Below are 15,033 nucleotides of genomic sequence, written 5' to 3'. Positions count from 1 at the left end.
CCTCTTCCTGACCCAGCCTGGCTTGTGGGACTGTTTCTGGCCTTTCAAAATGAAGCTCAGCATCTGAGCAAAGGCATCCTCCACCAAGATACTTCATTGAGCGTTGCCTGAAGGCTGATTGCCATAGGACGCACCCTCGGGTCAGGGACTCAGCGTCTTGCTTTCTCCGCCTGCCTCTCCTCTCAGGTCACAGCTCAGAGGGAGAGACGTCCTCACATGACTCCCCTTCCTATGTAGCCAGCCAGTGATCAGTATGAATGTCCCAAAAGAAGAACCCTATTTTGTCCCTAATGCCTTCCCAGGTGCAGCTGCTGGCAGGTCTGAGTGCAAAGTGGCACTCCCCACTCCCTCCTGAGCAGGCAGTGCCGTTTGCTTGCTAGGAGCCTGCCCAGAGATGTATGGGTGTCCGGATGGCTTGTTTGAGGACTTTAACCTGCTCTCTGGAGCCTGGCTCTTCTGCCTACAGAGAGATAAGGAGGGATTGTTGGCGGCACAGCACAGAGGTGTGGCTCCTCCACCCCTCCCCACCGCCCCCCCCCCCAGCCCAGAAGCCTAGAGAACGGAACCGGCCCAGAACTGGGTGCTTACCGCCTGCCAGCTGCGCCCTCTGGCGGGGACCCACAGACCGATCTCTCACCCCTGGCTGGGAGGAGAGCCGCAAGGTGACTTTGAGCAGGGATCGGGTGCTATGAGGATATGGGAGTTGAAGTTTAGAGCTGCATTCTAATAGGGGGCCTTCTTCACAGTGTCATTCGCTGGCAGGTGACTGAGCGGGGAGGGGTGTTGTTGGCTAAGAGGAGCTGCGTATTGTGAAATCCCTTCAGGCCGGCTGGTGAGCTATTGTCCCCCTGGGCATACAGGACTGGGAGAGGTAGCGGGATGGGCGAATACCACTAGCCCTCTCGTCTTCTAAGCGCACGGAGGAGGCTGTTTCTGGACAGCATCCTTCCATGGGCATGCTACTTCCTGTCTCCGAGGCTGCTTCTGCTGGTTGGATTAGTCTCTGGGTGGCTCTCCCTGATGGAGAGGTATGAGACCAAAACCCCCCTTCTCCTCAGCCCCTAGGTAGGTGGTCCTGCCCACAGTCTTCCTACATCTGCCTCTGGCCAGAGAAGTAAGAAAGCCAAAAAATCTTCCCATCTTTCACTGCGGGCCCCCTCCCCTAGCCTCTCTTTACTCCGAGACAGAATTAGCTTGTTATTTTACATAGCAAGGGTCAGCTGCCTGGGTAAACCAGGAGTCCACTGTCTGAGCTCTCCATTTTCCTTAGCCCAGAGGGAAAAAAAAAAAGTGTTAGACCAAGATAATACCGCCTTTAAAAATCTGGGCTTGATATTTGCTTCCATAGGTGAGAAAGGCCAAATGTTATCTGCAAGTTTATACTTATGTATTCAAAATTCCTGTCCCCTTTGTCTGTGGGTGCGTTCTCAAATCAGCCATTCACTTACTCTAAGCCTCCGTGATTTTTTTCTCTTCAACCTGTTTTCTCCATTGGCCGGTTTACCCATTTCTCTGCTCCAGCTTCCAAGGGGCCTCAGGGCACCTGGAGGTATCAGTTTCCCTTTTCTCCGCTCAGTCAGGAGCCAGACGCGGCTGGTTGCATCTCCTTTGTATCTTCGTGCCCCATCTCGGTCTCCAGCCAGACTGGCTTGGGCGTGTGGTCAGTCTCTTCCCATCTCTGGGGCAAGGCCGCGGCCCAGGTGGGGCTGCAGAGGTTGAAGGCAGCTGGTCATGGGGCAGAGAGGGAAATGCCAGGGGAAGCAAGGGGAGAAGATCGTAGTGAGAAGCAGCCCCTTGGAGCCAAAGTCGTGGAAATGTGTCCAGTCCAGATCGGCTGGTTCTTCCACCTGGGTGAGCTGTAGCCTAGAACTGGCTGGCCCCAGACTCACCTTCAGTTTTCAAAATCAATGAGAACTTATTCTTGGCGATTTGAAAAAAAAGGTTTTTCCCCCCGTTTTGGAAAGAAGAGGTTTCAGCTACTAAGGGGAAATGATAAAATGAGACAAAATTAACTGGGTTGACAGGCCCTCACTGAAGGAATAATGGAATTGGGGGAGGGGGGCGGGGCTGAAGATCGGGGCCCAGTAGTGTCTCCTCCCGTGGCCCCTCCTCACCACCACGGTCAGGATCTATGGCTGTGAAGTCTCTCCGTAGCACAGGTGCATTCCTAGCTCTTGGTCTCAGTCTGAGCTTATATGAGGATAACGAACAAAGCAGGCATTTCGGTCCGATGTGCTCTAGCTGTGAATTGGTTCAGTCAGTATGCTCTGCATTCATACTTCTTTGTCTTTTTTTTTTAAACAAAAGGAAAAAAAAGTTTAAACCCCCCCTTTCCTTCTACTGCAGGAGGTGAGTGTGTGGGTGTCCTGTAGAACCATTGGCATTCACCCAGCTTCGGCCCCAGCCTCCAGATTTCGCCACCCCCACCCCACCCCCTCCCTCCATCCCCTGCTCTCCACCCCCGAAGGGGACCCCTGCCACCATCATTACGGTTATGTCAAGATGCCCAAATTTTCCATGACATACCCCATCCTCCGACCACGTTCAGTATTGACGACTTTCATACCGGGCTATGAATGGGGGGTGGGGGGGAGGAGGTAGCCAGTGGGGAGGGGGGAAGTGGTTGGGGGGGCTGGAGAATGGAGATCTTCTTTTGTCTTTAAAAAAAAATACAAATTTGTCATTTAATGGATCCAAAAACAAACAAATAAGAAAAAGTAAAACAAACAAACAAAAATTTTAAATCCCTTCCCCAACGATTTTTTTTTTCCTGGACACAAATTGCTTTGTTTCCTGTCACGTTTTAATATCAATATTAACACAATGTGTAGTCTAAAACTAGTTCCTTTGTAGTTTGCATGGGATGTGAATGCTGTCTCAACGTGCCCAGATCTAGACAAGACTGCATGAGCACCAATTCAGATGTGAAAAAAAAAAAAAATCTCTCTCTCTTTTCCTCTCTCTCTTCCATATATATCTCTATTTCTATTGTGATAATTTGGTGGGCAGTGAAGCACCTCGGGTTGGTTGCCGTAGTGTGTTGAATGATTGTTTTTTTATTCTCTCTATTTTTGGAGCTCCGAGCTTCTTAGTAGTAGCCTGGGCTGAGTATTCTTGAGTCCCTGCTAATGTTTTCGCATGGCCTTGGTTGAGTGTTAGAAGTTGGGCCTCAGCTGTTTTTCTCGAGTGTTTGGCTTGTAATGACCGGTGCATGCCTGGCTTCTGGCCTCATACCCAGCTCTATTCTCTGCACACCAGTCCTGAATAGCTACAGTGCTCAACCGAATTTTGGCGCGCCCGCTTCCCCGGCAGGCTCCAACCCCGCGCGGCCCGGAGGCTTCCCGGGGGCCAACAGCCCAGGACCTGTCGCCGATCTGTACGGCCCTGCCAGCCAGGACTCCGGAGTGGGGAATTACATAAGCGCGGCCAGCCCACAGCCGGGCTCGGGCTTCGGCCACGGCATAGCTGTAAGTACCCGCCTCCCCTGCCCTCCTGCCTCCTCCTTCCCACCTGTCTCCCATGGGAGAGTGTACCAGAAGAGCCCAGGGTTGGGGGCTGAGGAGAGGGCAGCGGGTCCCCGTCCACATTGCGCCAGCCACCTAGGGCTGAAGCTCCTCCGTTTAGCTTTTTCCTGAGCAGCCGGCATGCGGCCATGCGATGATGGCGCGGAAGGAGCACACGGGCAAGGTCAGGTTCAGATCCCCACTCCGTCACCTCCAGTCCATATATAAACTTCACGTCCCTGGCTACAAAATGACAATAAGTACGCCTCCCTCAAAAGATTGTGTGAGAATTCATGGAAATAGGATGTGTCACCTGCTAGCACATAACAGGTCCTCGGTATCAGCCCCCTGCTTGATCCCTGCCTTCTGGAGACTGCCATGAAGGCCGTGGGACTTCAGAGCTTGGGGACCACCCGCCCCCCCACCTCAGGACAGCAGCCTTGGTGGGCAGAGTCCCCCGGGCCTGAGGTCCAGAGGCAGCGCTTGGCCCTGGGACACAGTGTGGGGTTCAGGCTCCCTCCCAGGTGGTCTCCTTGGCTAATGTTTCTTACAGTTTCCAGGTTCCAAGTAAGTTCCCAATTGCGTTCCTTAGCTGCAGCCCCGCAAAGGCCAAATGCATTTGATATTTGTAATGCTCTGTGGTTCTATAATCTAACTAATCCAGGCAATGGAAATTTGCTTAACAGATTTGCATGCTGTTTTCAGATTTGTATTGTTCTTCCCCCTCCTGGTGTGTGTGAGCATGAATGTGCCTGAGCCCACTCGCTCGCTGTCCCTTCCATTGGGGAAACAGAAATTCGGCCACCCTCCGTCCTAGCCAACTTCAGCATTTTGGAGGCATTTTGGTTTGGGGCTAAGATGGGAGTGTCTGCTGTGCCAGGTCCTGTCCCTGTCAGGAGAACCCAGCCTCAGGGCCGAGCTGGAGAGAACACAGCAAGTGCAGACAGTCTGGGGCACCAGGTCACCACCGTTCCCTGCATCCCACCACGGCACTGGAAACCACACACACCTACACACACAGGCACACGCCCGGGTGCACACACACACTCTTAGCACATGCATACACACACACTTCGTCTCACAAGCTGTCTTACACATGCACACACACTCTTACACATACACACTCCCTCTCCCTCTCTCTCCCATGCACACACACACACACTCTCCCCCCTCTCTCTTTCTCTCTCACACACATACTCCCCCTCTCTCTGTCTCTCTCTCTTTCTCTCTCTCTCATACATACTCTCTCTTTCTCGCTGTCTTTTACACATACTCTCTCTCACACACACACACACTCACCCTCTCTCTCTTCCTGTCTCTCATAGAAACTCTCTCTTCCTCTCTCTCTCTTACACATACCCTCACACATACTCTGTCACATTCTCTCTCTCACACACACACATGCCCTTTCTCTCTCTTCCTCTCATACATACTGTCTCACATACACACACACACACACACACACACACACACACTTGCTCTCTCTCACATTCTCTCTCTCTCTCTCTGTCTCTCTGTCTCTCTCACATACATACACACACACACACACACACACACACGCCCTTTGCCACCACCCCTGGCCCATGCAGTTTGGGTCCTTGTCCCTTTCTTCCCAAGCCAGTATCACATAAGCCAGCGGCCCCAAGGGTCAGCCCCCCCGGATGAGCCAAGGCACCAACTCGAGAGTATGATTATTCGGGGTAGAGCCGCATCAATTCGGGAGACCGCCTGTCACCATGTGTAGAGCACAACTCATTTCCGTTTTCAGCGCACAGAAACACAGACCCTATTTGTTCTGGAAAACCTGGGTCTTTTGACCTGTGTCCTGTTGATGCTTCTCGGAAATAACCACGTGTGGCATCACGTTGTGTCTGCGCAGGGCTTGCTCTCTCCCCAGCTGGAGCTGTTGGGACCGCGGGGCAGAGACACTGTTATCTTTGCCCTCCGGGGTTCAGGGCAGCAGCGCCCGTCATTTCGGGCACAGACTTCCCTTCCCCATCACCCATGCAGCCCCCGTGAATCTGGCTCTCGATTTCCCCCCTGGGGTGAGCACACAGGCTGGGGGTGGGGAGTGGGGGCCGGAGGGCTTGGAGCGGGGAAGGATGGCCTCCCGGCCCCTGGTGGCGCGGTGTCTCAGAATTACATATTCATGCTGGCAACCACAGTCTAGTCCTAGAGATAATTTCCTTTCCCCGAATATGACAATCTGTTCCCGTGTATAGCGTGCTGATGACCTTAACAATTGTGCAATTTTAGGGACCTTTGATTGCAACGGCCTTTACAAATGGATACCATTGAGCAGGTGCTTCTGTTGCCATCCCACTCTGAGGTATTACCTTCCCTGCCATGTGTCTCCGCCCCGCCGGGCGTGGCGTACGTGTACGCGCACGGGCGTGCAAGTACGCGCGCGCCTGGTCTCATCGCGCCCGCACCTCTGTCTCCTCTTCCCGACCCCTTTTCAGGGGGGTGGGGGCAAAAACTCCAGTCTTTTACTCTCTCATCCCTTTCTCCAGCTTTAATCGTGGCCCCCACCTTTTTTTTTTTTAACTTTTTTTTTTTTCTTCTTGATTTGGTTCTTTCGGTTCCTTTTCTTTATCTTCCCCACCCCTCATCTTTCTCCGTCTTGAAATACGATCAAGAGTGTAGGAAACTGGAAGGTGATCTGGGGCTGTGCCTGTCCCAAGGAGACAGAGGCAGGAGAACCCTGGGCTTCGGCCAGGCCCCCCGGGGGGGGGCAGGGGGCCAGGGGGCCAGGGTCCCACCCCTCCAGGGTCCTGCGAGATGGCCTTTTAGGTCCCTGGGCCCTTTCGGTCTCCCGGAGCTCGCTGGCTTCAGCCAATGGGGTTCCTGCAGTCAAAACAGCCAGACTCCATCTTTTAGTGAAAAGAAAACATTTTTGCCAGTAACTACTGAGTAATTATCCAGATTACCGCACGAAAAGCAAATTAAATTAACGACATCACCTGCGTAACGTGGATTTGGATCCCTGCCAGTTTCCTAACCTTTTAAACTGAGCTCAAGTTAATTAAACATTTTTTAAATCACTTTGATGGGGATATGGAAGGGGCGGAGTGGAGGAGAAGGGGAGGTTGGGGCAGTCAGTGAGGGAGCCTCTTGCCACAGTCTCACTGGAAAAGGAGTATCTGTTGCTCTTGGGAAGGACAAGGAGAAGGAAGAGGGGTTCTCTTATGAGCGCTAAATGGGTACTGTGTTAGCATGTTAGCTGGGGGGCTTGAAGCATGGGTCTGTCTCTTTGGAAGAGGGAGGGGGACAGCTGAGGCCGGGGATGGGTCCCAGCTGGGGTAAGAGTGCCTCTTAAGTTGGGACATAAGAGAAACAAGGCTGGAGATGGGTTTGCAGTTAGTAGGACCCCTCTCTCATAGAAAGGGTCCCTCTAGGCCCCCAAGTCAGCCAGGACCCTCTACGGTGGGCTCAGTGGGGGGACCAGGTTGAGTTGAGCTCCACAGATCTCTTTTGGATTTCTCTAATGTTGCTGCTAAGGAATCACCTCAACTAATGCGACTGCCTCTCTTAACCAAATAAACCCCGTGTGTGAATTCTCCCCGCCCCTCCCTCCACTTCCCTTCCAGCACTGACCCGGCCAATGCTGGCCAGAGCCAGAGGCCACTAACAGTTTGAAGGAGAGCTACTCACTACTAATTAAGCTGGGTTTGGGGGCCCAGGGGAAGTAAGGTTCCTCTGAGAGCAAAGTGGACCCTGGGGGTTGGAGGTGGCTCCCGCCCTTTGTGGAGTCAGGTGACAGAGGGGTTAACCCCCCCACCCCCACCCCGGGCACAGCAGGTCCCTGCAAGGTCACACACTGGGGCTGCCCTGCCCTGTCCCTCTCCTGGAAATGAGGGTGGCAAAGGGCTTCCCAGCACAGCCCGCCCTCCAGGGGCCTCTAAGCTTCTGTCGGAATAGGGGGAGGGCAAGGCTTCTGGCCCATCCTCCCCTCCTCCGGCTCTGGGACCCGCTTCCCACAGAAGGATGACATAGCCAGGAGAGTGGAGGGAAAACCCACCCCCTCCGAAACGGATGAAGCCAGCCAACTGAGTCACATGTTTGAACCAAAGCACACACTTTGTCCCTAACGGAGGTTTCGTTCTCTGACCTTGAGTGCCACCCGCAAAGGACTGGTCCAGGCTCACAGTCAGTTCAGGGAGACTCAGGAGGTCTGTGAGTCCCGGGCCTGTCTTTATGTCCTATAACCAAAGCTGGGTGTTTGTTGTGTGTGTTTTTCCTGACCTCGAGTCCTTGATATGAAATACAATTTTTTTAAGATTTTTTTTTGTAATTTGCATCTTTAGTTGGCACTGACTGTATCTAATAAAGTTGCAGGTGTTTAAACATTTAGCTTTGAAAAACCAGAAGTTTAACCAGGAAAAAAAAAGCATCACTGGTCAGTTTGCAATTCACCAGTGTAGCTGACCAGCCGGCGCGGCCACATTTGCTGACCACGTTTCCTGCCCTGACCCCAAGCATGCAACAGCGCCGTATCAAATCGGCAAAATAGCAAACCAGCAAAATGAGTGGCAAAGCTGTCTGCTCACCAGCGTCAGGCGGGGCGAAGGTGTCAGATTTCCCAAGCTGTGACCCCGGGAAGCTGTTAGCCTGGCCATGTTCAAACCTACCTGGTAGCCCAATGTAGTCATACTTGGAAAGCTCTAGTTAAAAAGTCGGGGTCAACAGTACGTTTGCCTGACACGTCTTCTCTGTCTTCCCACTTCATGTTCTCCTCTGGGCGCCCCCGACCTTGCGTACCCTGCAGAGCATACCTGGATGTCCAGGCAAGACTGGGCGAAGTTTCTGAGTGGCCCTTTGTTTAGGTGATGTCATCAGACCTGGACCCCCACCAGCCTCACTCCCCATCGCAACCAGAGATGGCTCACTTCGGATCGAGGGTTGACTACATCTCATCATCTCACGAATCTGCTGTAATATATGACAACAGCTTTTAAATGTGTATATAACCCATGATTTTGGTTTTGTTTTGTTTTTTTTGTTTTTCTTGATGGTTTCCCCCTTCCTCTCCCCTCTTCCCCGTTCTCCTTTTAAATCTCTTTGAATCACATTTGGTAGTGATTTTGACTTAGTCCGGTAGTCATATAGCTTTAATATCTAGTTAAAAGCTAACCATAGTATAATTGTTATATTAAGGTATTATTTTTTCTTAAAAAAAATTTTTTTTTGGCTTGTTTTGATTCTGTTCTCACTTTTAAAGGATGCTGAGATGGTAATATGACTCTCAATATTTTGGTACCAATTCTGAGACTGTATGGATTTTCTGGTGCGGCTTGTGCACCGGCGGAAGCAAAGTTGTGAAGTGTGGAGTAGGAGATGGGCATAAGCTTTCTACTTTGCGTTGTCTAAGAAGTGAGATGTAGTAAGCTAATTAACAGACTCTCTAGCAGTTCTTTTTTGTGACGTCTCTTTGTTAACCTAAGTATATCTATTTTCGGCAATAAGGTAAGGACGACGATGTTTTGAGTGTCCTTCTTTTCTATAAGTGCTTTTTTTCTGTTGAAAGAGGTGATATTATAAGGTTTTTTGAAATTGTGAATTCTAAAAAAAAAGAAACGTTGTAAATACAATTCCATTAACTACATAGAAACTATTAAGAAAGAGAATCAAAAATATTTTTGTGAGGGAGTCGGTCCCAGGCAGTTCGATGCTCTGTGGGAAGGAGGGGAAGGAATGGTAACCAAGTCAGTTCGGAGGCGGAAGGACACCCAGCTGCCGGGACGACCCCGGGGGAAAGTTCGAACACTGTTCAGCTCCTTCTGTCTGTGTGATAGACCTAAGAACTGTATTCGTGTCATACCAGCATATTAACCTCTCGTCTGTGCACAGCTTCAAATGTTACCGTCTAGTTAGATTTTTATTTAAAATATGAAAAACTGCTTTTCCCAAGACGTTTTTTAAAAACAAAGCTACAATTTTAATATTTAACATATTTAAAGTTTCAAAGCACACCTGTTTGGCTTGGGTGGGGAGGGGTGGGGGGACATTCTTTTTCAGTCTTAATTTTTAAATATTTGATCATTTTCTATCGTCCAACCATTTCAGCACCTCCAAAGGTCCCTAGGACACTTTGCCTCTCTTTGCCCCTCCCTTCCCCCCACCCCCCCCCCCCCGGCCCCCAGCTCTGGGGGGGCCCCACCCCCCTGGGCCAGGAGCGGAGAAGCCTGCATTAACGAAACCTTCTCTCCATTCACTTTCTATTTACAAATTAGGAAAGCAACCTTTTGGTTTATATATTTTTTTTTAATACCTCAGTGCTGCAAGTATCACCAGAGAGGCTATGGAAGAATTTTTTTTTTTAATTTATTGTAGATGTAAACAGAATTTTAAAAATAAAAAGTATAAACATCGCTGCACTGTGACTGGTGGGAAAAACTGACAGTTTCCTGTTTGCACATGTTTGACATTTGGCTGTTATAATATATGGTCCTCGGTTGGGGAAAGATACTTATGATGAAGGATATTTTTTAATTTAACTTTTTTTTAATATTGGTAATAGGTCGGCAACAGCAACTATAGAAGTACAACTCGATAGATGGCATTAAAACATATTGTAGTGTGGATATATATTTTTTTCTTTTTTAAAATGTGATATTGACGTTTTATTAATATTTTTTAAATTGTTACGTTTATAAATTTGGTACTTAAGGCACAGCCAGTATGAGACACTGAATGCGACGTTTATTATAAAGAGCTGCTGCACTCCTATTTTTATAAATTTTACTAACAAAGTAGACTAATGTAGACATTCACAGACATGGTAGGGCAAAAGCATCCTCAAACAAAAGGCTCCAAAATGCGAACCTGGAAGGAAAGAAAAAAAGCCTTTTTCAATTCTAATGAAACAGCAATGACATTTTTTTAAAAAAAAAATCTTGTTTCTCCAATTAAATGTTAGGTTGTTTGGTGAGGGTTTGTTTTGGTTTTGTTTTTCTTTCTTTCTTTTTTTTTTTTTTGTTTCCAAACAACCACGTTAAGTAAAATGCTGGGCGCTTTTAAAATATCAAAACTTGTTCAAGTAATAAAATTAAAAAAAAAATAGAAGTTTTATTAAAACACACACACACACACACACACACACAAAGAAAAAAGACAATAAATTCCCAGAAATTCAGTGTCTAGACTAGGGAATTTAATTACTATTTTGTCCATGTTGGTGATGTACTGTACTACCCTTCCTTTCTCTGCAACCCCCATCACCTCATAGAAGACTCTTTGTTGATCACTGTCTGTTAATAATGTATAAAAATGGCTATCTTGTAAACGTCCTGTCCTGGTACTAGTGTAGTGACCTTTTTTCTTCTCTTTCTTCTAGTACATATTGATAGATATAACGTAATTAAGGTTTAAAAAAAATTAGACATAGTTACTCAGATTTAGGACCAGTAAGGATAGAACTTTCTCTTATTTATGAAAAAAAAAATGCTAATAATTTTGGGGCAGTTTTTTCCTTTCGATTTTGTTTTTCCAATTTCAACTTTTTATTTTATTTTTGCTGATCTGATGTGGTTTCAACGAACCCAAGGTCTCATGATGTTCAAATGCCGGCAGACTCTACGGCGTTTTGTAGATACCCACCCCCCCCCAACTGTGAAGGGGTGTGCCATACTACCTTAAATGCTAATGCTAGATATGCAAAACTGGATTTTTTTAATTTATTTTTTAAAAGAGGGAGGCATGGTATATTAAAATGATTTTACTAAGAGAAAAAAATATTTTTTTAAGAATGCTCAGAAGAAATTGATAATCTGTGTGAATATGTTTTAGATGTTTATAATACCTTTTGAAGAGACCCAGTAGCCCATAGCACAAATCTCGTGGAAATCTGATATGTTTTAATGTGGCTACCTAGGTTAAGGTTCACGTTCGTCCCCCCACTCATCTAGAAGTCCATTTTGGAAGATTTTTGTAAATTATTTTAGCACTGATGTTCAGCCTTGTCTTTGTTTCCGTTAAGCTCAATGGCGAACATGGGAACCACCTTTCGCCTTCCCTGGGGGAGCACCCCTCTTGGCTGATGGCTTTTCCCCGGAATCATAAAATAGCCACCGGGTGACTTTCTGGCTTCCAGATCCATCTGCCTGGGACCCCCGAACTCCTCTCCTCCCAAGCAGAGGGGAGGGAGTGGCATTAGCTCCCGGACCCATTCCTGGTTCTACCTGGACATGGGGCCGACGGGGATGACCAAGCCTTCGGTCCCCTTCCCAGGAGCTTTCTCAGCCCTGGTTTGTGGCCTTCCTCACACCCATCGGGAAAACCAAACAGCCTTGTGTTCTATCCCAGTCGCTCATTGGCTTGATTCGAACGAAGCCCCGACAGGCCTTTGCGTTTCTATCCTTCATACCCTTCATCTTAATTTGAACTCGTAGCTTGGACTTTAAGGTAGCATGGCTCTGTTGCTGTCAATCTGATGTTTCGCTGCACAGCAATTCACAGCCAGTGAATGTTACACACATCTTGCTAGACTAGTATAAAAATCATTGGGTAATTGTTGGTTCTAATGACCTGAAAGGTGTTCAGTTTTTGTTTTCAGTTTTTTGTTTTTGATTTTGGGGTTTTTTTGTTTTGTTTGGGGAGGGGGGTGGCCTTTTTTTTTTTTTTTTTTGGTTCCAAATAGAAAAACAAAACCTATTTTGATCTTTAGTGCAAACGAGGGCTAGGGACTTAGCCACCACCACCACCACACTGTTTCATTCTGCCATTCACTCACTGCAGCATAATCAAGAATAAAGCAATATAGTTTACTACATTTTTTTATTGAAGGTCAGCCATGCTTTCTGTATTATATTGCATATGAAATTGTTTACAAAAGAAACACTAACTCATACTTCTCTTTATCCGTTGGGAGTGGCACACAGGGACAGAGGGAGACTGGGGGGGGAGGGGTGGCGGGGAGGGGAGGGGAGAATTTTCTTTCTTGAATGTGCTTCACCAGCCGGGCTGTCTTCCAAGGAAGACAAAAGCAAGGAGGTTGGGGCAGGAGTGAGCAGAGGGACGGAGGCTGGCAAGCACATTGAAGAGAGACCCTGGTGGGCTCCCCCTGCCCTCACCCTAAACAGAAAAGCAGAATCATCAGCTCAGCCCAGTCCTGGGCACAGACACTACACAAGGAGATGCTGTACATTAAGCAATACTTTAATACTGTAATATGTTTGTTTTCTTTTCTTTTTTTTTTTTTAAACCAAAAAAAAAAAAAAGTAAGTAAACTCAAACAAAAACATATAAATAAAACCCACCCCTCTGGGGGAAGCAAGCTTAATTCAAACACTTGGCTATCAAATAATCAGAATGTATTGTCTCAGACAGGCTTTCATTTCCGGGAGGCAGGGGCACGAGGGGGGAGGGGGAGGGGGCCTGGGAGACAGACGTTCCGGAGCCTCCCTAGAAGGCTCTCTGCTGTATTCTGTACATACTGTACCATCCTGTGTGGAATCTGTGAGTGTCCTCTTGAGTAGCGTGGGCTAGCCGATCGGCCGTTCATGGTGTATTGTAAACTCAGAATTCCATATGTAATAGGATGCAAGTCTAAGCGTTTCATGTGGACATAAATGTATCTAAATAAAACTTTCCCTAGCACTGTGGCTGACCTCACCCTTACTTTTATACTTTAGTATGAAACTGATGACAACTTTGGTAGTGAGTATTTTTTTTATATATATACATATATATGTATCTATATATATATATATCTCAAGCATCTTTCAGGTCTTTGTGTGTGGCTTTCTTAAAGCCCTGTTGTAAAAAATTACTATGTGGATGGCAGTCTCTCACATCACAGATGTGGAAAGTATAATTTTATATTTGTATTTTCAAATAAATAAGTTTGTGAAAGGTTTCCATCCTCTACTGTGGTCCAGAAATCAATGTGTTTGTCTGACAAAAAAAAAAAAATAATAAAATACAATAAACTGTTTTGAACAGAGTTGTTTGGTGTTCTTTCACTTGCAGAAGAGAGCTGGGGTGGGGGAGAGCTGTTTGGTTTGGAGAGAAGGGTAGCACCATAATCACACCTTCCCTCTAGAAGGGAAGCATGAAGAAGCCCTTCCCCCGGCCCCAGAGAGCTGGTGGAGCTATTTTTAAGAAGTGACAAGAGAGCATTGCTGGGGAAGAGCAGATTGCAGAGCACCTCGGGACCCTTGGGTGGGCGGGGAGCAAACACAAAAGGTCCAGCGAGATCATAGGACCCAGATGGTAGATGTGTGTCAAAGGAGCTAAGTGGCTCTCCGGGTTGCAGGCCTCAGCTAGTTAACAACTTACAGGAGAGGGTGTAAGACCAATTCCATGACCCTCAGTAGGAGTCTGAAAGGGTATTAGGAAGCCCGGCCTTTGCCCCCAGGTTCAAAGTCTTGCTTAATGAAGGGAATCAAAGGTGTAGAAAGAACTAGATCTGTGATACTTCTGCCTTCTGGCTATCAGAGGAGAGAAAAGAATTGAGACACGGTTCGTTGAGGGCAAGTCCCAAGATTGGTGGTAGCAGTCCAGACAGGGCCTGACCAGAGGGTTTCCTTGGCCTTTAAGCTCTGGAGGTAAAGAACCAGGCCTAGAGGTCTGTCAGGGATGAAGCTTCCTGTAACTGCTTCCTCAGAGCCGTGGGTAAAACCTTGGTCCCCAGGGGATGGCCTTCTTGGGCCCCTCCTCCAATTTCCTGTGTCCTGCTTTATTCCAGCTTTATTTTATGGACGTTGCTGCTACGTAGACAAAGCGCCAAGAAGAGAAGATGGAAGGTGTCCCTTCCTGTCTGGGGCTAGAGACAAGAGAATTAGGCTCCAGGCCCACCTCTTATGTCCACGGGCAAAGCGTCAGGCCTCTGCAGTATCTTAAGTTTGCGGACGGAAGAGTACAAGCCCTGCTGCCCCACAGAAATAGCCCACTGGAAGCTCCGTCGAGAAATTCCTTTTAGGAATTCTGACATGGAAAAGTTTGTCTTCATCCTCATGGCTCAGCTCCATCCCAAAAGCCCAAGGAAAGAGCAGGGAATAGAGGCGTCAACTGTATGCTAGCTGAGCCACACAATGGTCTGGTTAGTCCCACATGTGTTGCGTGACTGCGTTTTAACGTTCAGGGAGGGTAGGTAATTTGCCTGTAGTCCTACGAGTGCTCAGTGGCAGAATTGCAGTGTCATCTCCGGGACTTCCTGCTGGGTTCAAGCACGGTGACCGATGTCAGCATCAGTGTTGAGTGTGCCTGGTTGGGGTTGGGGGAAAGAGCTCTAACCTAAAGGCTTAAACGTACCCAAAAAGAGGCGGAAAAATATCAGTCTAGAGAAAACTAAACTTTCAGGGAGAAACACTAAAAATATTAAGTAGAAAACAAATCAGCAAAAAACCAGGAAAAGGAAAACCAAGAAACAACAATGTTAAGATCAACCCAAGCATAATAAGTAGGACAAGGGGAAAGCTAGCAAGGTAATCCATCATTATCTAAATATGAATGGATTGAATTTTCTACCATTACAAAACAGGTGTGTTTAGGAAAACAAGACCGAATTATCTGCTATTATAGAAACAGA

The 15,033-nt window shown here is 47.7% G+C and overlaps 1 protein-coding gene across 3 annotated transcripts in view; it reads left to right on the top strand.

Moving 5' to 3' along the window:
* The window catches only part of MSI2 (musashi RNA binding protein 2), a 392,149-nt gene extending 379,956 nt beyond the window's left edge, over positions 1–12,193 (top strand). Inside the window, exons 12-14 of one of the 3 annotated variants that reach the window (XM_047080983.1) lie at positions 3,313–3,467; positions 5,760–5,832; positions 8,272–12,193. In XM_047080983.1, coding sequence (XP_046936939.1) covers positions 3,313–3,467; positions 5,760–5,801 — 197 coding nt within the window. In that variant the 3' untranslated portion in view covers positions 5,802–5,832; positions 8,272–12,193. Of the gene's footprint in view, positions 1–3,258; positions 3,468–5,759; positions 5,833–8,271 lie in introns of all 3 variants that reach the window. The other 2 variants (XM_047080981.1, XM_047080982.1) reach the window with 2 other exon arrangements.
* The last annotated feature ends 2,840 nt before the right edge of the window (positions 12,194–15,033 follow it).

This window comes from Lynx rufus, unplaced genomic scaffold (genome assembly GCF_022079265.1).
Source record: "Lynx rufus isolate CCGP_SWC_20201006 ecotype Redwood Valley unplaced genomic scaffold, mLynRuf1.p SCAF_18, whole genome shotgun sequence".
Lineage (NCBI taxonomy): Eukaryota > Metazoa > Chordata > Mammalia > Carnivora > Felidae > Lynx > Lynx rufus.
This window is presented reverse-complemented; position numbering and strand designations above follow the sequence as displayed.